Source organism: Bombina bombina, chromosome 10, assembly GCF_027579735.1.
Source record: "Bombina bombina isolate aBomBom1 chromosome 10, aBomBom1.pri, whole genome shotgun sequence".
In the NCBI taxonomy this organism is placed as follows: Eukaryota; Metazoa; Chordata; class Amphibia; order Anura; family Bombinatoridae; genus Bombina; species Bombina bombina.
In genome coordinates this window covers 79,958,222-79,986,186 of record NC_069508.1, presented here as the reverse complement: position 1 = coordinate 79,986,186, position 27,965 = coordinate 79,958,222, and the positions used below count along the sequence as shown (strand labels likewise).

General features: G+C 38.6%; 1 protein-coding gene across 2 annotated transcripts in view; it reads right to left on the bottom strand.

Moving 5' to 3' along the window:
- BRINP3 (BMP/retinoic acid inducible neural specific 3) overlaps window positions 1-27,965 on the bottom strand; it is a 503,104-nt gene that overhangs the window by 389,799 nt on the left and 85,340 nt on the right. Inside the window, exon 2 of one of the 2 annotated variants that reach the window (XM_053693750.1) lies at window positions 3,111-3,301. The exons of the other annotated variant lie outside the window; for it this stretch is intronic. Within the exon in view, the coding sequence (XP_053549725.1) occupies window positions 3,111-3,301 (191 nt within the window). The remainder of the gene's footprint in view (window positions 1-3,110; window positions 3,302-27,965) is intronic. 2 annotated transcript variants of the gene reach the window in all.

Below are 27,965 nucleotides of genomic sequence, written 5' to 3'. Positions count from 1 at the left end.
TCACCGCCACTTTAATAAATGTATTAACCCCTAAACCGCCGCACTCCCACCTCGCAAACACTAGTTAAATTTTATTAACCCCTAATCTGCCGACCCCGTTGCCGCTATTATATTAAATTTATTAACCCCTAAATCTAAACCTAACCCTAACCCCCCCTAACTTAAATATAATTTAAATAAAACTAAATGAAATTACTACAATTAAATAAATTAATCCTATTTAAAACTAAATACTTACCTATAAAATAAAGCCTAAGATACATACAATATAACTAATAGTTACATTGTAGCCATATTAGGGTTTATTTTTATATTACAGGCAACTTTGTATTTATTTTAACTAGGTACAATAGTTATTAAATAGTTATTAATTATTTAATAACTACCTAGCTAAAATAAGTACAAAAGTACCTGTAAAATAAACCCTAACCTAAGTTACAATTACACCTAACACTACACTATAATTAAACTAATTACCTAAACTACCTACAATTAATTACAATTAAATTAAATAAACTAAATTACGGAAAAAAAACCCCCACTAAATTACAGAAAATAAAAAAAGAATTACAAGAATTTTAAACTAATTACATACCCCTAATAAAACAGAAAAGCCCCCCAAAATAATAAAATTCCCTACCCTATACTAAATTACAAATAGCCCTTAAAATGGCCTTTGGCGGGGCATTGCCCCAAAGTAATCAGCTCTTTCACCTGTAAAAAAAAATACAATACCGCCCAACATTAAAACCCACCACCCACACACCCAACCCTACTCTAAACCCCACCCAATACCCCCTTAAAAAAACCTAACACCTAACCCTTGAAGATCACCCTACCTTGAGATGTCTTCACCCAGTCGGGCACAAGTGGACGTCCAGAGGGTCCGAAGTGTTCATCCTATCCGGCCAGAAGACGACCTCCAGATGGGCAGAAGGCTTAATCCAGGCGGCATCTTCTATCTTCATCCTTCCGGAGCGGAGCGGGTCCATCTTCAAGACATCCGACGCGGAGCATCCTCTTCATCCGACGGCCGACGACTGAATGACTGGTCCTTTAAGTGACGTCATCCAAGATGGCGTCCATTGAATTCCGATTGGCTGATAGAATCCTATCAGCCAATCGGAATTAAGGTAGGAAAAATCCTATTGGCTGATGCAATCAGCCTTTAGGATTGAAGTTCAATCCGATTGGCTGATCCAATCAGCCAATACTATTGAGCTCGCATTCTATTGGCTGTCCCAATCAGCCAATAGAATGCAAGGTCAATCCTATTGGCTGATCGCATCAGCCAATAGGATTTTTTCTACCTTAATTCCGATTGGCTGATAGGATTCTATCAGCCAATCGGAATTCAAGGGACGCCATCTTGGATGACGTCACATAAAGGACCAGTCATTCAGTCGTCGGCTGTCAGATGAAAAGGATGTTCCGCGTCGGATGTCTTGAAGATGGACCCGCTCCGGAAGGATGAAGATAGAAGATGCTGCCTGGATGAAGCCTTCTGCCCGTCTGGAGGTCCTCTTCTGGCCGGATAGGATGAAGACTTCTGACCCTCTGGATGTCCACTTGTGCCCGGCTGGGTGAAGACGTCTCAAGGTAGGGTGATCTTCAAGGGGGTAGTGTTAGGTTTTTTTAAGGGGGGATTGGGTGGGTTTTAGAGTAGAGTTGGGTGTGTGGGTGGTGGGTTTTAATGTTGGGGGGGTATTGTATTTTTTTTTTTACAGGTGAAAGAGCTGATTACTTTGGGGCAATGTCCCGCAAAAGGCCCTTTTAAGGGCTATTTGTAATTTAGTATAGGGTAGGGAATTTTATTATTTTGGGGGGCTTTTTTATTTTATTAGGGGGATTAGATTAGGTGCAATTAGTTTAAAATTCTTGTAATTCTTTTTTTATTTTCTGTAATTTATTGTTTGTTTGTTTTTTCGCAATTTAGTTTATTTAATTTAATTGTAATTAATTGTAGGTAGTTTAGGTAATTAGTTTAATTATAGTGTAGTGTTAGGTGTAATTGTAACTTAGGTTAGGGTTTATTTTACAGGTAAATTTGTATTTGTTTTAACTAGGAACTTATTAAATAGTTAATAATTATTTAGTAACTATTCTACCTAGTTAAAATAAATACAAAAGTTGCCTGTAAAATAAATATAAATCCTAAGCTAGCTACAATGTAACTATTAGTTATATTGTATCTAGCTTAGGGTTTATTTTATAGGTAAGTATTTAGTTTTAAATAGAAATAATTTATTTAATTGTAGTAAATTTATTTAGATGTATTTAAATTATATTTAAGTTAGGGGGGTGTTAGGGTTAGGGCTAGACTTAGGTTTAGGGGTTAATAAATTTATTATAGTGGCGGCGACGTTGGCAGCGGCAGATTAGGGGTTAATAAATTGAATATAGTTGCGGCGACGTTGGGGGGCAGATTAGGGGTTAATAACTATAATGTAGGTGTTGGCGATGTTGGGGGCAGTAGATTAGGGTTTCATAAGTATATTGTAGGTGGCGGCGGTGTCCGGAGCAGCAGATTAGGGGTTAATAATTATAATGTAGGTGTCAGCGATAGCGGGGTGGCTGATTAGGGGTTAATAAGTGTAAGATTAGAGGTGTTTAGACTCGAGGTTCAATTTAGAGTGTTAGGTGCAGACATAAAATTAATTTCCCCATAGGAAACAATGGGGCTGCGTTAGGAGCTGAACGCTGCTTTTTTGCAGGTGTTAGGTTTTTTTTCAGCCAGCTCAGCCCCATTGTTTCCTATGGGGAAATCATGCACAAGCACGTTTAGCCATTTTACCGCTACCATAAGCAACGCTGGTATTGAGGTGAGATGTGGAGCTAAATTTTGCTTAACGCTCACTTTTCTGAGGTCAACGCCGGCTTGCAGAAAACCTGTAATACCAGCGTTGGCTTAAGTGAGAGGTAAGAAAAAAAAGGCTTGTTAGCCCCGCACAGCCTTACCGACAAAAACTCGTAATCTAGGCGTTAGAATTTACTCTCAAGTATGGATGAGTTAATCACTTCATGTACTGAATTAGAGTTTTCTGTTCATTATATACGCGTAACGCATACACAATGTGTTTTTTATTAACAAGGAGCTTGACCATTATTACCTCCAAGAGTAGCTGACAAAAGAAAATGAGTTCCGTATTTTCTAATCAGATTTTCGGTTATTTGCTGGAGAGTAGGTCTTCGTCCAAGAAGTTTTATATTTCGTATAAATTCAGGGGCAAGAGGCAAAGGAGAGCCTAAAAAATCTTTTCTTTCCACTGCAAGATTATTCACCTTCCAACGTCCAAATTCCCTGTAAAGTAAAATACAACTGTTTAGAATTTGTAAAATGAAAGAATATTAGTACATAATGCTCTGTAGTTCTGTTGTATTCTACATGAACTCTGTTTATTTAGCAACCTCTACATTTAATGTAATTGAATTGATAAAAAAATACTAATCTTAAATACTTTCGGCTAGATTACGAGTCTTGCGTTAGGGTTAAAAAGCAGCGTTGAGAGGTCCCAATGCTGCTTTTTAATGCCCGCTGGTATTACGAGTCTTGCAGGTACAGGTGTACCGCTCACTTTTTTGGCCAGACTCGGAAATACCGCAAATCCACTTACGTCAATTGCGTATACTATATTTTCAATGGGACTTGCATAGCGCTGGTATTGCGAGTCTGACCAAAAGTGAGCAGTAGACTACCTCCTGTCAAGACTGGTACCGCATTTGAAAGTCAGTAGTTAAGAGTTTTACACTACAACGCCATAGCATAAAACTCTTAACTAAAGTGCTAAAGAGTACACTAACACCCATAAACTACCTATTAACTCCTAAACCGAGGCCCCCACACATCGTAAACACTAAAATACATTTTTTAACCCCTAATCTGCCAAACCGGACATCGCCGCCACTATAATAAATATATTAACCTGAAAACCGTCCCACTCCCGCATCACAAACACTAGTTAAATATTATTAACCCCTAATCTGCTGTCCCTAAGATTGCCACCACCTACCTACATTTATTAACCCCTAATCTGCCGCCCACAACATTGCCGCCACTATATTAAATGTATTAACCCCTAAACCTAAGTCTAACCCTAACACCCCCTAACTTAAATATAATTACAATAAATCTAAATAAAATTACTACAATTACCTAAATAATTTATATTTAAAACTAAATACTTACCTATAAAATAAACCATAAGATAGCTACAATATAACTAATAGTTACATTGTAGCTAGATTAGGGTTTATTTTTATTTTACAGGCAACTTTGTATTTATTTTAACTAGGTACAATAGTTATAAATGATGAAACAAAGATAGTGGACCAAAAGTTCTCAGACAATTTTAGTGGGTGCTGGGAGCTAATACCTGGGCCGTTACTTAAGCAACGAGCGGCTAGCAGCTAGCAATAAAGACCATAGTGTCCATGTTCAAATTCAAATACATTGAACGCTGTAGGCAAACATCAAGTATCTTTCATAAACAAACCCAATTCAGACCAATAGTAGCTGGCAGTTCATGGCAAAAAATGTGTGTAATTAAAGGCTGTATTCTTATTGAAACAGAGGCAACACTCTCAAAGGCTGTATTAAACCTAAACGTGGCATACACAAATTAACACAACATTCACATGCCACCAGCTCAGGTACTGCAAACAAAGGAAATGTTATTAGATTCTCGGTGTCTCTTCAATGAGTATCGCCGTTCGCGGTACCTCCTTCTTTTTGAGTGACACCCAGACCGTCTTGCATACCTTGCGCTCCGGTGTTAGTGCCGCTGATCGTGGCTTGACTTTCTTTGATATCCCACGATTGCTGCAATTCTTCCTCTTGGAGATCTGCGGATGTCCAAGCGTATTTCCGGCAGCTTGTAGAGATGTCTAGCTGCTAGCCACACAGCCCAGACGCTCCTCCCACCAACCTAGGGGTGAAATGGTAAGCCAATAGTCCCAACGGAATCCAAAGGAATCAGGTGCTGAATGGAGTCCCAGTACTCCATGATGAAATATGTAAAAAAGAAAAAGTTCCTTTGTATTTTCCTGAAAATGACACTAGAGCTGAGTTTAATAAAAAAGAATAGTCTTTATTGTGATTCCATGAAACAAACAAGTGCTCCTGTATATATTAAAAAAATGAGAAAAAGAGTTTGACCAGTTTCGGTCTCTGGGACCGTAGTCATAAACTTAAAAAACTACCTGCTGTGCAGGACTTTTAAATAAAATGGTTTCCTCCTATTGGAGAATCCAATACCTCCCATTTTTTTAACTATTTGTTATCTCTCTTAGCTTAAACAAGAAGACACATTAATTATACAGATTATGTTGTAAGTTTGAAGCAGAACATTATGTATTATTTAAAAACCTAATAAAAAAAAAAAAGGTCTATTCATGTGGGGAACCAAGCCCTTACAGACTGTTAACTCAAACTAATTACACTTCTTATAGAGTATAAGGATATGCTGTTAAATGATGTAAAGATTAAGATTTTGGATTTACAGGTTCAAATGAATAAGTATCAACAGCATGAAATTTATCCTAAATATGATGATATTCTAAAGGAAACAATGTCTGAATCTAGGAAGCTGATCATTCAGACGAAACACTCTAAGTTTATTCGTGACCAGAAAGACTACAATAAAGGAGTATTCTATGTTTGGCGTAAACGAGAAAGAGGTTGAGTCTGGTCTAATAGACAGAGTGTGAGCCAGAATGATCAGATTACTAATAATAAACAAAAAAACAAGAGACAGGGTAATTGGAGACAGAGAACCCATGTAGGAGAAACCCCCAAAAAGGTGGTGTTTTCAGAATCAGAGCCTGATTTAACAGATGAGGATAGATTCGCCTCAAGTTTTGAGGCAGATGGTTATTCAAGCTCTGAACCTGAGGATAACAGCTTTCCACAACCTCAATTGATAAATGAGGGGGGGACTGCTGAAGCACAGCCTATTAAGGGTATTCTAAAAGATCACCAGAGTAAGGGGGCAGTACCCAAAAGAGGCAGTCGTAGGGGAAGAGGGAGATCTCATTATCATATGGATACCAGGAGTAACCGGCAAGGGCAGAATGTTAATACTTCTGAAACTCAGGTTTTTCACTGGGCCCCCAGGCAACCCCAAGGGGGAGGGAGGGGGACTACAGATCTACCCCCACCAGAGTCAAGCAATCATCGTTACCCAGTGAGGGGCAACAGGAGTGCCTTGAGGCAGAAGTACCAATAAAGGAGACCACTGTAACCAATCTCTCCTCACATGTATTGACATCAGTAGAGAATAAAGTGTTGAACTATGGCTTGGGTTTTGTTCCCTCACAGGATTTTGACTTGTTCCAGACGATCTTAGATGTGAACAGACTTGTGGGGGACCTTACACTTAGGAAATACTTTCCCAACACTAGTTCAAGGGGGCCTGAAATACAACAACAGGCCAGCCTGACGACTAGGGATAATATGACATTTCAGGATGTCTGTGCTTTGACTGATTTGGAGGATCTCTCCTGTGACAACGAGGTTACTAGTAACTTTGAGATTGAAACTGTGAAAATGAGGTCAAGATCTAATTTCTACCCTTTTCAGGTTAGAGGGAAGAGCCTAGAAGTATTCCACAAAAGAGTGGTGGAGGATTTGACTGAATTGTCCAAACAGGAACATAAAGGTCCCTCGAACCTGACTAGGAGAGAAAGAGAGGCAATGACCACACTTCAAAATAATGAGAGTATAGTGATAAGACAGTCGAACAAGGGGGGTAGTGTGGTGGTGTTGGACAGGAGCATGTATGAGGGCGAGGCCCACAGACAACTCAGAGATCCAGAAGCATACACACCCCTTAGTAGAGACCCGACCTTGAACTATCAAACATTGCTTAGGGACCTTCTGGATGATGGTTTGGAGATGGGCATTCTAGATAGAAAAACAAATGATTGCCTGATGGTGGAAAACCCTGTTATGCCCATCTTCCACCATCTCCCGAAGGTCCACAAGAGCCTTGAGGATGTTAGGGGTCGCCCTATAGTGGCAGGTATTGGCTCCCTGACAGAACCACTATCTAGGTGGGTTGACCAATTTTTGCAGCCACTGGTACAGAGACTTCCCAGCTACTTGAGAGATACCACACATACTCTATCCATATTAGAGGAAGTTGTGTGGGAGGAGGGATACAGTTGGTTGACCATTGATGTGGTCTCCCTGTATTCCTCCATACCTCATGAGTTTGGGTTGAAGGCTGTTAAATTCTATCTCAAGAGATATACAGGTCTCATGGATGAACATTAGGAGTATATACTAAGGGTCATTGAGTTTCTCTTGAAGCATAACTTCTTTAAGTTTGCTAATGATTTCTATCTCCAGAGGTGTGGAACCGCTATGGGGGCTAAATTTGCCCCGTCCTACGCCAACATTTTTATGGGGTGGTGGGAGCGGTTCCACGTCTTTGGAGATAGAAACATTTACTCACCATATGTCATCAGGTACATGAGATTCATAGATGACATCCTTATAATTTGGTCTGGAGGTCCGATATTAGCCAAAGATTTTGTGGAATACTTGAACTCCAATTCTGTTGAGCTCAAGTTTACTCATGATTGGCAGAAAACTAGTATCAATTACTTGGATGTCACACTGACCTCAGATTGCCAGAACAGAAACATTGTCTCCTCTCTCTTCCGCAAACCAATATCTGGAAATTCCATTTTGCATGCCCAAAGTAATCATCCAGGGCATGTTTTTAAAGGGATAGCAAAGGGGCAGTTTTTGCGTGTTAAACGCAACTGCACCCGAGATGAGGATTTCAGGAAGGAGAGTGAGAAGCTCAACAGGAGATTGAGAGCCAGAAACTACCCTAAGAAGGTTGTTGATGGAGCTTTCAGAGAAGTACAAATGATTGATAGGAGTGAGTTATTGGTACCACGAAAAAGAGAAGGCCTCACTGAAATGCAAGGTGCTCATCAGAAGCCTCTGTTTGTGACGGCGTACTCTAACCAGTACTAACAGGTCTGTAATGTTATACGGAGGAACTTGCCTATTCTTAGAGGAGATAGACAATTGAGAAAACCCATAAGTGAAGGTTGTCAATTTGTCTATAAACGCAATATGACATTGGGTAATATTCTTTCCCCAAGCCTTCTAAGGAAAAACAGACAGAGAGTTCATGGTTACAGTTCAAGGGAACCTACAGGTGTGACAAATGCACCTGTAGATCCTGTGAGTATATCCATGTCTCTAAAAATTTAGTTTCTGCCACTACTGGGGAATCATTTGAAACAAGAGGCTGCATTAAGTTTAAGAGCAAATATGTGGTCTATTTAGTAGAATGTGTTTCCTGTAATAGACAGTATGTTGGTAGAACCACAAGGGAGGTGGGCACGAGAGTAAAAGAACATTTGGCCCACATTAATAAGGAAAGAGCAGTTTCTGCCCTATCAAGACACTTTTTGGAGGTACATAATGGCGAAGTTGGTTCCTTCAGGTGGCAGGCTATAGAATTGATCCAAAAACCCTCTAGGGGGGGAGACAAACTCCAGATTTTGTCACAACAGGAAATTTATTGGATACACAAATTGGGTAGCCTGCTACCTGTTGGATTCAACTCTGAGTTCGACATTATTAATTATTGGAATAGGTGAGAGCTTTGGTTCTTGGTCTCTAACATTATATAGCCCTGGATGGTACTACAATTAGTATTTGCAGTCACAAGTATGTTTTCAATACATAACTTACCATATGGATACATTTATTATTTTTAAAGATTAGAATTAAAAACTAATTATCCCATTGTAGTTTTCCATGGTCTTAGGCTCCAGGGCTCCTTTAAAGAAGGATTTGGTGATTGAACAGATATATGGTAAAATCAGTATCAGTCATGTGCTTATTGGCATGGTACATTTATCTTATAAGCACATAGACAGATCTGAATACACACTGTAGATAGATACAGATGGTGATGTTAATTCCCAGCGTTTGGTTTAATCACTATATTTAACTCCATATATATATAGTTCTAGTGTATACTGCTTTAATCTATTTCCCCACATGAATAGACCATTTTTTTTATTAGGTTTTTAAATAATACATAATGTTCTGCTTCAAACTTACAACATAATCTGTATAATTAATGTGTCTTCTTGTTTAAGCTAAGAGAGATAACAAATAGTTAAAAAATGGGAGGTATTGGATTCTCCAATAGGAGGAAACCATTTCATTTAAAAGTCCTGCACAGCAGGTAGTTTTTTAAGTTTATGACTACGGTCCCAGAGACCGAAACCGGTCAAACTCTTTTTCTCATTTTTTTAATATATACAGGAGCACTTGTTTGTTTCATGGAATCACAATAAAGACTATTCTTTTTTTATTAAACTCAGCTCTAGTGTCATTTTCAGGAAAATACAAAGGAACTTTTTCTTTTTTACAAGGTACAATAGTTATTAAATAGTTATTAACTATTTAATAACGACCAAGTTAAAATAAAGACAAATTTACCTGTAAAATAAAACCTAAAATAAGTTACAATTACACCTAACACTACACTATAATTAAATAAATTACCTAAATTAAATATAATTAATTACAATTAAATAAAATTATCTAAAGTACGAAAAAAACAAAACACTAAATTACAGAAAATAATAAAATAATTACAAGATTTTTAAACTAATTACACCTACTCTAATCCCCCTAACAAAATAAAAAAGCCCCCCAAAATAAAAAAAGCCTTACCCTACACGAAATTACAAATAGCCCTTAAAAGGGCCTTTTGCGGGGCATTGTGTCACATTCTGTACCTTTAAGAAATAGTCCTGCCCTCTCCTCACTTGGCTATAAAGTATCAACCCACACACCTGTTCTTTGCTTGATTATTGAAGTGCATAGCTACTAGTGATTGCACTTTGTACCTCGCTCTCTGAGAAGTCTTTCTGTCAACAGTTTGTTGATGAAACTTACTTACCACCTTTAAAAGTCGCTAACTGGATTCAGCCCTTTTGTAACGTGTCAGTTACATTGCTTCTACTATTTTTCTGGTACCTGTAACGTCATCTCACAATGCCAGACGCCTAACCTTTGCACTTGAGGTCTAACAACTTCAACCGCTCACCGGATACCACAGCCGCTCCTCTCTGCAGCTCCTCACTGCAGCTCCTCTCTGCAGCTCTTCACTACAGCTCCTCTCTGCAGCTCCTCAATACAGCTCCTGTCTGCAGCTCCTCTGTGATCCACTTCAACCAGACGCCACCTCTCACAACTAAGTATTTCCTATAAAGACTGTGTCCTAACAAGTTTCTGTTTGCCTCTGCTAACACTGAAACTAAGTACTAAATAGAGACTTGCTTGTGAGACTGTATTCCTAACTATTTGCTCTAATCATTACTTGCTACACTAACAGCTCTGCTTACTACATGCCTAACCATTTGTGCCTCATTTGCTGTTCAGTTAACCCCTGACATACTCGCTTCTCCCACAGCCTCAGTAAACCCTACCACTCTGTCTCTGAAAAGTGCTACCTTAACTGTGCTACAAACATATTTGATTCAAGCCTTTAATTACTGATCCCTGCTCTAAAAAAAACATAACTTTTGACTATATTTGTCTGCTACAGTAAACACTTTATTAAAAACCCTACCTTCTAAAGTGTATTCAGTAAAAACAGCTATCTCTTATGGTAACACCTTATGCATCAATTACATATGTTTAAGGATTTAAAGAGACAGCCACAAAACAACAAATTATATTACTGAAGTATACATACAGTTTCTTTTTATATAGTAGCTTCCTGACAGAATAATCAAGCCATAAATTATAACGGTACTTAGTCTTTCTATTATTATTGGAAAATCACTATAGAAATTGTACTATGGATCCTACTACCATGACCAATGAAATTGCTTCTTTAAACCAAAAGGTTGAAATCCTAGCACAGGGTTTAACTGAAGTAAAAAATGAAAATCATACACTTAAACGTTTAATAGATGATTTCTTAATAAGGAAAGACACTGAACATCCTGAGCCACAGATAAACCCACCACAGGTTTTTTCTGGTGAACGTGTGCGTTTCCGCGAATTCAGAAACGCATGCATGTTATTATATTCTATGAAACCTAAAACTTACTATACTGATAGAATTAAAGTATGTACAACTATATCTTATCTCACTGGGGACCCTAGATCATGGGCAGATAAATTTTATGAAACTAATGATCCTATATTGGACTCTCTCAATGATTTTTTTAAGGAAATGGCTACATTATATGAAGACAGTAATACACAATTAACAGCTGAGAACAACCTCAGGACCTTGAAACAAGGGTAAAGGCCCGTTGAGGACTACTTGGCTGACTTTCAACTATGGGCCACAGATTCTCAGTGGAACTCTGTCAGCTTAAGAAATCAATTCAGATTAGGGTTATCTGAACATCTTAAGGACGAGCTATCAAGCATTGAACCCCCAGAGACAATGGGATCACTTATAAAAATAAGTATTGCCATGGATAGAAGATATAGAGAGAGGAGGGCTGAGAAGTTACACCCTGAAGCCACACCAAGATGTTACACAACTTATCAAAGTGAAAAAACTCCCACTACGTCTGTTCCTATGGAGAATGGGACTATCAGAGGAACTTTGTCTTTAGAAGAGAAACAAAGAAGGAGGTTTTCTAACTTGTGTATGTATTGCGGTAACAAGGATCACAGTGTTTCTTCCTGTCCAATCTTAAACAGACAAAAGAGGGGTAAGATTTGTTTTGTCAATCCTAACATTAATTCCACACATGGTACTCATCTAACACCTGCATTGTCTTTACAGTGGGACCAACATCATCTTAAGAGTGAGGCACTGATCGACTCTGGCGCATATGGCAGTTTCATAAATCAATCCCTTGTAAATAGAAATAAAATCCCCAGTGTGTTAAAGCAAAACCCTGTCTTTGTGAAGGTTATTGATGGTTCTACTTCCTTAAAGAGTCCAATCACACATCAATGGGCATAGTGAATTTATCACTTTTGATATTATACCTAGTTCTTTACATCCTTTGATTTTGGGGTTCCCTTGATTAAAGAAACACAACCCCAGCATAAATTGGGCCTCAAACACAATTACGTTTTCATCCACTTACTGTTCCTCCACTTGTTTTCCCTATGTTGAAATAAAGAATCTTCAACCTCAGATACCCTTAGTATACTTAGAGTTTTCAGACATTTTTGACCCCAAGGAAGCAGAAAACCTGCCTCCACATAGACCCTACGATTGCCCCATTGATAGTGATGTCGCGAATAGTTCGCCGGCGAATAGTTCCCGGCGAACATAGCTTGTTCGCTTTCGCCGTGGCGGGGGAACATATGCGATGTTCGGTCCGCCCTCTATTCATCATCATTGAGTAAACTTTGACCCTGTACCTCACAGTCAGCAGACACATTCCAGCCAATCAGCGGCAGACCCTCCCTCCCAGACTGGACAGCATCCATTTTAGATTCATTCAGAAGCTGTATTCTTAGTGAGAGGAGGGACAGTGTAGCTGATTTTGATTTAATATGGAAATCTATAGCTAGGCTAGTGTATTCAGTGTTCACTACAGTCCTGAAGGACTCATCTGATCTCTGCTGTAAGGACAGCACCCCAAAAAGCCCTTTTTAGGGCTAGAACATCAGTCTGCTTCTTTTTTTTTCCCTGTGTAATCTAATTGCAGTTGCCTGCCTGCCAGCTTGTGTGTCAGGCTCACAGCGTATACTGTGCCCACTTGCCCAGTGCCACCACTCATATCTGGTATAACAGTAGTGTACATTTAAAAAACAACAACACTTTTTTGACTGTGACATAATAGCAGACAGCTGCCAGTACCCAAGATGGCCGCCAATAAGGCAGATAGGGAGGGTTAGAGAGCGGTTTTGGGGGGATCATGGAGGTTGGGGGCTAAGGGGGGATGCTACACCACAGCATATGTAAATATGCTAAAAATTATTTTAGTACTGGCAGACTAAAATAATGAGATGGCGGGGACAATTGTGGGGTGGGGTGGGGGAGGGAAGGGAGCTGTTTGGGAAGGATCATGGGGTCTGATGTGTCAGGTGGGAGGCTGATCTCTACACTAAAGCTAAAATTAACCCTGCAAGCTCCCTACAAACTACCAAATTAACCCCTTCACTGCTAGCCATAATACACGTGTGATGCGCAGCAGCATTTAGCGGCCTTCTAATTACCAAAAAGCAACGCCAAAGTCATATATGTCTGCTATTTCTGAACAAAGGGGATCCCAGAGAAGCATTTACAACCATTTGTGCCATAATTGCACAAGCTGTTTGTAAATAATTTCAGTGAGAAACCTAAAGTTGCGAAAAAATATAAGTTTTTTTTTAAATTTGATCGCATTTGGCGGTGAAATGGTGGCATTAAATATACCAAAATGGGCCTAGATCAATACTTTGGGTTGTCTACTACACTACACTTAAGCTAAAATTAACTCTACAAGCTCCCTACAGGCTCCCTAATTAACCCCTTCACTGCTGGGCATAAAACACGTGTGGTGCGCAGTGGCATTTAGCAGCCTTCTAATTACCAAAAAGCAACGGCAAAGCCATATAAGCCTGCTATTTCTGAACAAAGGGGATCCCAGAGAAGCATTTACAACCATTTATGCCATAATTGCATAAGTTGTTTGTAAATAATTTCTGTGAGAAACTTAAAGTTTGTGAAAAAGTGAACAATGTTTTTTTATTTGATCGCATTTGGCGGTGAAATGGTGGCATTAAATATACCAAAATGTGCCTAGATCAATACTTTGGGATGTCTTTCAAAAAATATATATACATGTCAAGGGATATTCAGGTATTCCTGACAGATATCAGGGTTCCAATGTAACTAGCGCTCATTTTGAAAAAAGTGATTTTGAAATAGCAAAGTGCTTCTTGTATTTATTTCCCTATAACTTGCAAAAAAAGCAAAGAACATGTTAACATTGGGTATTTCTAAACTCAGGACAAAATTTAGAAACTATTTAGCATGGTTGTTTTTTGGTGGTTGTAGATGTGTAACAGATTTTGGGGGTCAAAGTTAGAAAAAGTGTGTTTTTTTCCATTTTTTAGTAATATTTTATAATATTTTTAATAATAAATTATAAGATATGATGAAAATAATGGTATCTTTAGAAAGTCCATTTAGTGGCGAGAAAAACGGTATATAATATGTGTGGGTACAGTAAATGAGTAAGAGGAAAATTACAGCTAAACAAACCGCAGAAATGTTAAAAATAGTCCTGGTCCTTAAGGGGTTAAAAAAAAAAGTAGAAATTTGACTGTGAAATAATAGCAGTCAGTTTCCTTCACGCATGTGCGTTTCAGGGCCTGCCAGGGCACAGTGTCACACCAGTGCAACTCATATCTGGTGTAAAAGTAGTGTACATTAAAAAAAAAATACAATTTTGACTGTAATAGATTGAATAGCAGTTAGTTGTCTGCAAGCGTGTGTGTCAAGCCTACAGCGTCTACTCTGCCAACTTCTGCTAGTGCACAGTGCCACTCATATCTGTTGTCACAGTAGCTTGCATGCATAGTACCACTTATTGAAAAAAAAATGACAGGCAGAGGCAGGCCACCCCGCAGGGGCCGTCGTGGTGCTGTGATTCCCTTTGGCCCTAGAATAATGCTCAGTGTTCAGAGGCCACGTACCCTGAACTCGAAAAGTTCTGAGGACATAGTTGACTGGCTAACACAGGACACCCAATATTCTACAGCTTCCGCTCGGAACCTTGACGCACCATCCTCCACCAGCTTAGCTTCGGTCACCTCTCAAGTTACCACTCGCCCGCCTGCCGCCACCACCAACACTAGCATCACAGCCGCTTCACTTGATCTGTCAGAGGAGTTATTTACACATCAGTTGGAAGAAATGAGTGATGCACAACCATTATTGCCAGAGGATGTAGATAACAGGGATATGTCTCAGTCAAGCAGCATTACACACATGGACGTACGGTGTGATGATGATGATGTTGTACCCGCTGCAGGAGTTTGGTCTGTCACTGTGAAGCGGGCGTAACCCTTACACTACCTGATAGATACAACATCATATCTGATGTTTTAAAGCACGTTATTCCAAACAATTTAGGAATGTTAGGTGATTTATGCCCTTTATGGATTAAAACCAGACTCTGAATCAACTATGTAATTTTCCATGGGAGTTTTGCCATGGATCCCCCTCCGGCATGCCACAGTCCAGGTGTTAGTCCCCTTGAAACAACTTTTCCATCACTATTGTGGCCAGAAAGAGTCCCTGTGGGTTTTAAAATTTGCCTGCCTATTGCAGTCTATGACGGTTCGCCCGTTCGTGAACATTTGTGGAAGTCCGCGTTCGCCGTTCGCGAACCCAAATATTTATGTTCGCGACATCACTACTCATTGACACTAAACCTGGGTCAATTATTCCTTTTGGGCGAATCTATCCTCTATTCCAGAAAGAGTTAAAACATCTCAGGGAATACCTAGATGATAACCTTAGAAAGGGTTTTATTTCAACTTCCTCAGCAGCTGCTGGGATTTTCTTTGTTACAAACAAAGATGGTTCCTTACGTCCGATTATAGATTATAGAGGATTAAATTCTGTTACAATAAAAAACAGATATCCATTGCCTCTGATTCCCGAGTTACTTGAGCGGTTGTCAGAAGCAACTATTTTTTCCAAGTTAGATTTGAAGGGTGCCTACAACTTAATTAGAGTAAGAAGTGGTGACGAATGGAAACAGCATTCAGAACCCGTTATGGTCTCTTTCAGTATAATGTTATGCCCTTCGGTCTGACCAATGCACCCGCTACCTTCCAATTCTTTATTAACGACATATTCAAAGATTTAATGGATGTATGCATGGTAATATATCTTGATGATATCTTAATTTATTCTAAAACCTTAACTGATCACATTAAACATGTTAGATGGGTCCTGGCTAGGCTGAGAGAACATCAGTTATACGCCAAAGCTGAGAAATGTGAGTTCCACATAACGACAAAATGACATTTTTAGGGTATATAATCTCCCCTAATGGAATTAACATGGATCCAACGAAGCTGTCATCAATAATCAACTGGCCTATCCCCAATTCAGTTAAATCTTTACAGAGGTTCTTAGGCTTCTGCAATTTTTATAGGAGATTCATCAATGGCTTTTCAAGTATTGTACAACCCCTAACTAGTCTAACAGGTAAGACTCGTTTCACTTGGACCTCTCAAGCTCAAGAAGCGTTTGAAAATTTAAAGGACTGTTTCTCTTCTGCTCCTTTTTTACATTTACCAGACCCAGGCTCTCAATTCTTCCTAGAGGTTGATGCCTCCAATGTGGGGTTAGGCGCAATTCTATCTCAACAAGAGAATCTCACTTCAAAATATCATCCTGTAGCCTTCTATTCTCGCCTTCTCACTAGTGCTGAAAATAATTATTCAGTGGGAGACCTGGAACTTTTAGCCATTAAAAGTGCTATAGAACACTGGAGACACCTCCTCGAGGGAACAACTTCACCTTTCATAGTATTCACCGATCATAAAAACTTACAATACCTCAAGAAAAATAAAACTCTGTCTTCACGACAAGTACGGTGGTCTCTCTTTTTGGATTGGTTAAATTTTTTGATCACTTACAGACCTGGTTCAAAAAACACCCAAGCGGACGCTCTTTCATGCTCCTTTGAAAAACATACTGAAAAGGACGATCCACAACAAATCATACCTTCCAACAAATTTCTAGCTCTTACCTCAGCATTACAAAGTGATCTACGCTCCGCCTCACAGATAGATTCCACCATTCCTTCCACTTGTATAAAGGACAATACTTCCGGATTATACTATTACAAAAATCGGATATATGTCCCTCCAACTGTAAGGAACAATCTTATACATCTCCATCATGAAACACCTATGTCTGGACATCCAGGAGTCTCAAAAACTCAGGAATTACTCAGTAGAAATTACTGGTGGCCTGGATTAAGACAAGACATTCTCAATTTCATTAGTACCTGTCACATATGTGCAAAAAATTAAAAGGAACACCATTGACCTTTTGGGCTATTGCAACCTTTACCGATACCTGAAGTACCATGGTCTATGATAGGAATGGACTTCATTGTTGAGTTGCCAGTTTCAAACACCTTCACAACTATCTTAGTAGAGGTAGATCACCTTACAAGGCTAGCTCATTTCATCCCACTAAAAAAGATTCCCAATGCACTTACTACCGCTAAAACATTCTTTTTCCACATAGTGAAGTTGCATGGATTACCAACCTCAATAGTCACCGACCGCGGGTCACAGTTCACCTCTAGGTTTTGGAAAGAATTATGCCGCCTACTCCACATCTCTTCAAGATTGTCAACAGCCTTTCATCCTCAGTCTAACGGACTCACCGAAAGACTGAATCAAACTTTAGAGCAATACTTAAGATGCTATATTTCACAACTTCAGGATGATTGATCAGATTGGTTACCGTTAGCAGAGTTTGCTTACAATAACTCTGTAAATTCCTCTATCAAAACTTCACCCTTTTACGCCACTAATGGTTACCATCCTATGTCCTTACCTAGCTCCATTAAATCTTCAACTTCCCCTTTTGCTGTGGATTATGTAAGTAACCTTAAACAAACTATGACATCCTTAAAAACACATTTTGAACAAATCATACCTTCCAACAAATTTCTAGCTCTTACCTCAACATTACAAAGTGATCTTCTCTCAGCCTCACAGATGGATTCCACCATTCCTTCCACTTGTATAAAGGACAATACTTCCGGATTATACTATTACAAAAATCAGATATATGTCCCTCCAACTGTAAGGAACAATCTTATACATCTCCATCATGAAACACCAATGTCTGGACATCCAGGAGTCTCAAAAACTTAGTTTTAAATATGAATTATTTGGGTAATTGTAGTAATTTTATTTAGATTTATTGTAATTATATTTAAGTTAGGGGTTGTTAGGGTTAGACTTAGGTTTCGGGGTTAATACATTTAATATAGTGGTGGCGACGTTGTGGTCAGCAGATTAGGGGTTAATAAATGTAGTTAGGTTGTGGCGACATTGGGGCGGCAGATTAGGCGTTAATAAATATAATGTAGGGCACGGTGACATTGGGGGCAGCAGATTAGGGGTTCATAAGTATAATGTAGGTGGCAGCGGTGTCCGGAGCGGCAGATTAGGGGTTAATAATATAATGCAGGTGTAAGTGATGTCGGGGGCATCAGATTAGGGGTTAATAAGTGTAAGATTAGGGTTGTTTAGACTCGGGGTTCATGTTAGGGTGTTAGGTGTAGACGTAAAAGGTATTTCCCCATAGGAATCAATGGGGCTGCGTTAGGAGCTGAACACTGCTTTTTTGCAGGTGTTAGTTTTTTTTTCAGCCGGCTCTCCCCCATTTATTCCTATGGGGAAATTGTGCACGAGCACGTTTTACCAGCTCCCCGCTAACCGTAAGCAGCGCTGGTATTGAGGTGAGATGTGGAGCTAAATTTTGCTCTTTGCTCACTTTTTTGCGGTTAACGCCAGGTTTCTAAAAACCCGTAATACCAGCGCTGTTTGTAAGTGAGCGGTGAGCATAAACTGCTCGTTAGCACCGCACCCCTCCTAACGCAAAACTCGTAATCTAGGTGTTTATTTGTACATCTATTCATGTCTCTTGTACATGCTGTTTATCCATTCTCTACACCAGCTAAATAAGTTCAGTAAAATGAATATATAAAATAAAGGGCAGAGCACTGACAGATTACATCACTCTTCTCATTTACTCTGTGCTAAGGATGAAGAGCGTTTGCTTGAGGCACTGCAGCAAGAAGCCTTCCGTTAGATGTGCACTTCACTCTGCATTAATAGTCTGTGTATTATGCTGAGCAGGGAGAGGCAGCCTAATGTTCTTTCACTCCTCAGTGCATGTGAGCACTATCTGCTCCAGATAAGAATGTTTATAATTATTTATATATATATATATTTAAAAAATAGAGGGTTTTTTTCATAGTTGTCAATAATTGGCATTGGCATTTTTTTTTTTTTTTAATAATTTTTATTGAGGTAAATATATAGACATCACTACATTCATAAGGTAAAGTACACTGCGAGCAAACATTACATATTTTTCAGGGTTGTACATTCTCAATATGCATCTGACATAAAAGCAGAGTATCACAGTATCAACAACCCAGTACAGCCCCCTTGGTATCTCAGGCTCATTATACAGTGTTTAGGTAAGTCTACCAAGTGATATACATTATACTAAACCAAGTTGAAGTATAACCCTCTAAAAACATTAAAGGGCAGGAGCCCTTGAAATGTAAGTAGCAATGCCTATTATACACACAAGATAACATATAACATAGTACCTCAGTTTTTTTCTATTTCAACCGGTTTAACCTGACGTACATCCTCCACAAAGTACGAAGTCACTTATGGACTTCACTTCCCTTTAATAATATTCAGTCGGAGGAAGACTCCTTAGACCACTATTTGACCTTCAATGAAATAAATCATTAACATATACTCTCCACAGGTAAGCAGCACTAGAGGGAGTAAAAGGTATGAGCTTCAGGGGGAAGCACCCTTTAACAGGCTAAAAAAGCTCTATAGGAAGTACTGCACTCGCCCCCCGTGGAGCAATTACAGGTCCATGGTAAAAAACTACATAAGTGGGCCATTATAAACATAGTAAGAATAAGGATGGGCAGAGACTTCTCAAAACTGCCCTTAGAAATTACCTTAGTGGGGGGGGGGGGGGAACTAATGTTGTGTGTGACCTGCTCCTTCTATATAGAAATGTTCTCTGTGTGTATTATAAGGACTATAGAACTATATACATATAATCAAATACAGGAGGTATAAGCAGATAACCAGGTATAAGTCAACCCTAGGGTACAAAAATTCAAAATTTTAGAGTTAGATACATGCACAACTGTCACAGGTATAGGGAAATTTAACTTATCTCTTGCTCTAGCGAGGTTGGTTATGTAGTGCACCTCATTGATCCAGAAGGCAGACAGTAATTTATAAGTTATTTATACATAGAGTAGAATAGGTACTTCATAAAGCAGGCATCCCCGTGTATAGAAGATCTGCCCTGGAGAATATAACTGCCCAAGACTAGCTTGGGAATGACACACAATCAATTGGATATGTAACACATGTCTAAGAGAACGTTTAGGGTATATAGATATGATGCTTCTCCAGGGGAAAATATTGTATATTGTAACATGTACAGAAACACATTGCAAACTTATAGTTCTGGCCCTAGGGCCATCAAAGTTACCCATAACGATCTGCAAAGAAAGGGGATGCTGCAATTCTAACAGGTATGGCTGCTGATATATTTAGTATGTGGGTGCAGTCCGAAGTTATGGGCACATTCTTAACTGTTGCTTAATGTACTTATTGGTCCATGGCCCCTGGTACACAATTCAAAGTCAGTGGAGCAGTTAGAGTACATACATGGGCTTATGGGGCTTGTACCTCTAAAAGTATTCAGCGAGTCACAAACGGAGCCCAGCTCTCAGGTGCTAAGGTAAAAAGTCTGACTGAGCGATGCCCATTGCACATTTGCCCCTGTAACTTAACCTTCACCTCTACGCCAGGACAGCATACCATCCTCTGTAGGCTGCAGGGTGCGCAGCATCATATCCTCACGCGCCCGGGAGTCGGCCGCACTCCCCAGCACCATCAGCCAAACTTCATGCCTAGAGTCAACCCGGAGGCATACGATCCTGTTCCCGGTAGTGTGCGGGAGATAGGGGCTATTGTTCCCTTCTTCATGTGGAGTGGGGCTAAACTGGAATGCCGCTTTAGGCAGGATAATCTCATTTTGTGTGGATCTATCCTCCACTTCCGGCTCCTCAGCTTTGCTCTGCGCCCAGTCAGCGGGTCTTCTATGTGTCGCCATCTCTGGCGCGAAATCGGCAATTGGCTCCCTCATGGGCTGCAAAATTAGGACCAGTCTATCGATCCTGCTGCACAGATTCTGTCCAAGCTCTTCCATTTTTGCTTGAAAATAAAAGCACAGCTCCTCCATGATTTATGGCCAAAGGCACACTGAATAGCTCAGGTTCTTAATGCTGTAGTAAACAAGCTGCCTCTGAATATTCTGCCACCTGTTGCAGGGCCTCCAGTTCCCTGCCAGCTCCTTGCTTGGTGCCTGATATACCCCCAAACCCCTAAAATACTGTGGAGAGGTTATATGCCCAAATAGAAGGGTAGTTTTAACACCTAAATTCCGATTATATAGTTTAAAATGTACGGAGCTCACACACAGTACATCTGCTTAGTATGGCAGCTAGCTCCGCCCCGGCATTGGCATTTTTAAAACATTCAAAATATCACTTTCCAAAATCCTGCAGACTTTTGTTTAAAGGGACAGTCTGTGTTTAAAAAGATAGATAATCCCTTTATTACCCATTCCCCAGTTTTGCATGGTTATATCAATATAATGTTTTCCTCTGTGATTACCTTTTATCTAAGCCTCTGCAGACTGCCCCCTTATCTCAGTTCTTTTGACAAACTTGCATTTTAGCCAGTGCCCTCTCATAAGTACGTCCACAGGTGTGAGCACAATGTTATCTACATGACACACATGAACTAACACCTCCTAGCTGTGAAAAACTGTCAAATGCATTCAGATAAGAGGCGGCCTTCAAAGACTTAGACAGTAGCATATGAGCCTACCTAGTTTAGCTTTCAACAAAGAATACCAAGAGAACAAAGCAAATTTGATGATAAAAGAACATTGGAAAATTGTTTCAAACTGCATGCCCAATCTTCATAATTAAAGATAAATTTGGACTAGACTGTAAATACATATATGTTTTACCAGCTAACAAAAAGTTCCGCAGATGATAAGCAACATATTTGTGAGTATTCCAAGACGTTTTGGAAAAATTCTATTATATTGCATCCATGCAATACATTCTTAACTGGCCACATGCACAATTATAGATGTAAAGATGAATCCATGGTCCAGATTCATTAAACCAATGTTCATTGCTATTATATATTATATATTGCGTGAGACAGAAATTTACATATGTAATACATATGTCATACAGCTAACAAGATCTGTAAGAGATGCAAAAAATAGAAATCACAACAGCATCATCTAGAAATGGTGTTCTACAATCCCCTTGTTAAAATTGTTCTTTTTATTTCATACTCGTGTTTTTGCATTTGTTATTTATAGTACTTTTTCTATCAGCAGCTTTGTTGCCGTGATCAGGATTTAACTGTTTTCTGTTCTGTCTTGTTTGTTGATGACCAAAATCTTTTGCACGAATCTATCAAAAAATCCCCAAATTTGTGTTTTAGAAAATAGCAATTTACAAAATATTGTGTTGCCATCTTCTTACAGTAACATAAATATTGCAAGGTTCTTTACAAATGCTTTAATAAAAAAATAAAAATATTTATATATCAACCTGTCACAATAGATCACTTATATAAAAAAAAAACATTGTAAAAACCTTGTTCTTTACAATTAGGGTTTAAATGTTTGTTAATGTTAATTTTATCATTTAGAATTTCACATTTTGAGTATGAGAATTGTTAAAATCCTGTTATATATAGAAGATGGCATCAGTTGTGGTCACATCCTACTTATAGAAAATAATATCCTACACTATTCTTCATTTCAGATTAAAATCTTGCTAGATTGGAAAAACAATTTTCTAAATAGTTGAGAAAAGTTTATTTTATACAAAGGGGCCGATTTATCATTTGTCGGGCGGACATCGTTGAATGCCGAAAGCATACGCTGTCGTATGAGATTGGGCAAATTGATGTTTGGCGTTATGATTGAAAAAGCATTGTTATGGCCCATAATGCTGCTTTTTCCCTAAAGCCGCCATTACAAGTCTTGCAAGTATAGGTGTACCGCACACCTTTTTGGCCGTCACGCATCGTCAGTACCGCACTTTTAAAAAAATCCTTTTTCAATGGGACTTTCATAGCGCCGGTATATAAAGTTTGCCTGGGAGGACAAAAAGTGAGCGGTACACTCTATGGGCTCCATGTACGAAGCAGCGAAAGCTGCTCCGGAGCCTTTGCGGGGCGGGTTCGCATGTGCGAGCCTGCTTCCCGCAATGTAAGAAGCAGCTGCTTCCTACACCCTACGCCACCTCTTAGGTGGCGAAGCAAAATCACTGAGAGCATGCTCGCTCTTGGTGATTGACAGCCCCTTCAGTCACATGATTGGTCGCGCGATTGAAGGGGCGGGCATTACACACTCCGATGAGTGTGTAATGATACATATGGGCAAACGGATCAACAGATCCGCTGCCTGTGTGTAGCGAAGGCGGGCGGACAGCTTTGCGAGTTGAAAAGGTGTCCGCCCGCCATTTAGTACATGGCGCCCTATAACCACAAGATTCGTACCGCCATCTAAAGTCAGTAGTTATGAGTTTTACATTACAAAGCTGTACCATAAAACTCATAACTATAGTGTTAAAAAGTACACTAACACCCATAAACTACCTATTAAACCCTAAACTGAGGCCCTCCCGCATCGCAAACATTATGAAAATTCAATTAACCCCTAATCTGCCGCTCCGGACATCGCTGCCTCTAAAAAATGTATTAAACCCTATTCTGCCATTCCCGACATTGTCGCCACTATAATAAGTTTATTAATCCCTAAACCGCCGCCCTCCCGCATCGCAAACACTATTTAAATATTATTAAACCCTAATCTGCTGTCCGCCCACACCGCCGCTATAATAAATCTATTAACCCCTAAACCGCTGCCCCTCCTGTATCACTACATAAATATATTAATCCCTAAACCTAACCCTAATACTAAGTCTAACCCTTACACCCCCTAACTTAAATATAATTAAAATAAATCTAAATAAAACTTACAATTATTACCTAAATAACCTATTTAAAACTAAAAACATACTAACCTGTAAAATAAAACCTAAGCTAGCTACAAAATAACTAATAGTTACATTGCAGCTAGCTTAGGTTTTATTTTTATTTCACAGGTAAGTTTGTATTTATTTTAACTAGGTAAAATAGTTAGTAAATAGTTATTAACTATTTACTAACTACCTAGTAAAAATAAATACAAAGTTACATGTAAAATAAAACCTAACCTGCCTTACACTAAAAACTAACATTACAATAAAATTAAATAAAAAAATTAATCAAATACAATTATCTAAATTACAAAAAAAAATAAACACTAAATTAAACAAAATAAAAAACGAAATTATCCAAAATAAAAACGAATTACTCCTAATCTAATAGCCCTATAAAAAATAAAAAAGCCCCCCAAAATAAAAAAAAACCCCTAGCCTACAATAAACTGCCAATAGCCCTTAAAAGGGCCTTTTGCAGGGCATTGCCCCAAAGAAATCAGCTCTTTTACCTGTAAAAAAAAAAAATACAAACAACCCCCCTACAGTAAAACCCACCACCTACACAACCAAACCCCCCAAATAAAATCCTATCTAAATAAACCTAACTTAACCATTGCCCTGAAAAGGGCATTTGGATGGGCATTGCCCTTAAAAGAGCATTTAGCTCTTTTACATTGCCCAAAACCCTACTCTAAAAATAAAACCCACCCAATAAACCCTTAAAAAAACCTAACACTAACCCCCGATGGTTCACTTACAGTTTTCGAAGACCGGACATCCATCCTCATCTAGGCGGCAGAAGTCTTCATCCAAGCGGGCAGAAGTCCTCATTGAAGCCAGTCTTCATCCAGACGGCATCTTCTATTTTCATCCATCCGGCGTGGAGCGTGTCCATCTTCAAGACATTCGGCGCTGAGAATCCTCTTCTTCTGATCGCCGCTGTAGAATGAAGTTTCCCTTTAAGTGACATCATCCAAGATGGCGTCCCTTACCTTCTGATTGGCTGATTGCAATCAGCCAATATGATTGAGCTTTCATCCTATTGGCTGATCCAATCAGCCAATAGGATTGAGCTTGCATTCTATTGGCTATTCCAATCAGCCAATAGAATGCAAGCTCAATCAATCCAATGCAAGCTCCCCATTGACGTCAAAACACTGCTTGTATTTGGGTGAGGTATGGAGCTCAACGCCACCATATCGCCCGCACAAGCCGAGTTTCACAAAACCTGTAATAGCAGCGCTATAGGGAGGTGAAATCCCGCTGCTTTTGTGGCGGTCGTTAATTTCCTTATAGCACTCAAAAATCGTAATCTAGCTGATAGTTAACAAGATGTTAGCAAAAAACAAAAGTTCTATGTAAACTGCTAAGAGAAATTAACCATTAAAAAAGAAAATGTAATGGTTAAAGGACCAGTCAACACAGTACATTTGCATAATCAACAAATGCAAGATAACAAGACAATACAATAGCATTTACTCTGAATTTCAAATAAGTAGTAGATTTTTTTTCTAACAAATTTAAAAGTTATGTATATTTCCACTCCCCCTGTACCATGTGATAGCAATCAGCCAATCACAAATGCATATACGTATAGTCAGTGAATTCTTGCACATGCTCAGTAGGAGCTGGTTACTCAAAAAGTGTAAATATAAAAGAATGTGCACATTTTTTTTAATGGAAGTAAATTGGAAAGTTGTTTAAAATTACATGCTGTATCTGAATCATGAAAATTTAATTTGACCTGAGTGTCCCTTTAATAGCTAGGAGTAGGAGTTTCATTTATAAAACTATCTGGAAGAAAGTAGTTCCTGCTCCTTTTGCCACACCACTTTAAAGAAAACTTCTCTACAACTAATAACGGTTAATCTGGAGAGGAATAACCATAATCTTATAGGTAGAACCATGCTTCCGTGTATTTGTATACATATAGGCCAGTCAGGTGAAGGCTAATAGTTTGCAATATTATATAATTTTCTGTTATTTATTAATGTTACTAAAGTTTTCCAAAGCAAACATTGAATCATTTAAAATAAATTGGTTTAATGATAATTTGTGCAACAGACATTGGGGGAAAAAGTAATTTTACGTTAATGTTGGGTTCAATTTTAACTGGCGGTTGATAAAAATCAGCCAGGTGGTGTGGCAATTAAAGGGTCATTAAACGTCTGGGTAAATAATTACTACTCGCCATGCTATTGTTTTTCCTCCTGTACCTGCATCTGTCTTCAGAGCTGTTCTCTTATTATAACCCAGCAAGTGTTAGTTAGTGAAGTTCTGCATCTTCACACTGGGCGCCACCATCTTGGAACTTAAAGGGACAGTCTAGTCAAATTTAAACTTTCATGATTCATATAGGATATGCAATTTTAAACAACTTTCCAGTTTACTTTTATCATCAAATTTGCTTTGTATTCTTTGTTGAAAGCTAAACCTAGGAAGGCAATTTTCTAATTTCTAAGCCATTGAATGCCACCTCTTTGTTGAATGCATTTTGCCAGGTTTTAACAGCTAGACAGCACTAGTTCATGAGTGCCAATATAGATACAACTGTGCTCACTCCTGTGGAGTTATTTATGAGTCAACACTGATTGTTTAAAATGCAAATCTGTCAAAAGAACTGTAATAAGGAGGCAGTCTGCAGAAACTTAGAAACAATCGCAGAGGTAAAAAGTATATTAATATAACTAGGTTTATTATGCAAAATTGGGGAATAGCTAATAAATGGATTATGTATTTATTTAAAAAATAAAAATTCTGGAGTAAACTGTCCCTTCAAATATTTTTTGTGAAAGCAGTGTTTGTTGTCTGTAGCCATATTGTGCTCTATATCACTGGTTTTCAAACCTGTGTCATTGTGTATGTATCTGTGTATATGTGTGTACGTGTGTGTGTATATGTACAGTATGTATGTGTGTTTTGGTATATATATGTGTGTATATTTGTGTGGGTATATATATATATATATATATATATATATATATATATATATATATATATATATATATATATATAAGTTCAAGTAGAATAAGGCACTCACTGGACTTTGCATAAAAATTAACTTTTAACATCACCAATAAAAATCAGTTTGCATGATGTTTCGGTATCATTTCGACATTTCGGTATCATTCCGGTCCCTTTTTCAAATGCATAATGTGACAAAAATCCACACAAACCAATATACTATCTCCCAACCCCATTACCTTTTATACCTTCATTATAAGAGTATCTCTCATAGTGGCGCCTAAAAGCCTCATCAGCACACAACTCGCACTGACTCGGCAGCTAGAGGGGAGGTGTTACAGAATGACAGCTCAATAGCCAATCACATTTCATCCTGGCTGGCCGGCTACTCTATGCTCTCTGAAATACAATCAGGAGCAGTGTATCAGCACACCATAACTATTGTATGAATATAGCGGTTGCAAATTATATCTAATAAGGCATTTAACTAAATTAGAGAGGCTTGATTAAAAACAATATTAAAATACATATATTCTACAACACTTCCTAATATATTATATACACCATAGAAGAGGAATGTATTATGTTCTACCTTGAAACACGACCGTTACATATATTTGTGTATATATATATATATATATATATATATATATATATATATATGTGTGTGTGTGTGTATCAATATATGTGTGTGGATATATGTATGTATGTATGTGTGTGGCTATAAGTCTGTGGGTCTAGATAATATTTATCCAAGGGTTGTAAGAGAACTTTGATCCGTGATAGCTACCTCATTAGCTAAATTTTTTTAATCAGTCACTTCTAACAGGTGAACTGGAAAATGGCCAATGTAGTGCCTCTTCATAAAAAGGGTAGTAGGGAAGATTCTGCTAACTATAGGCCAGTGAGTTTGACCTCAATTGCAGGGAAATTAATGGAAACTCTTTTAAAGAAAAGACTTGTGTCTTTCCTTCAGATAAAAAACGTGGGAAACAAAGGACAGCATGGTTTCACTGCTGGAAGATCATCTCAGACTAATCGAATTGGTTTCTTTGACCATGTAACTAAATTAATAGACCAGGGAGGAGCCGTAGATGTTGCATATCTAGACTTTAGCAAAGCATTTGACACCATCCCACACAACAAACTCATTC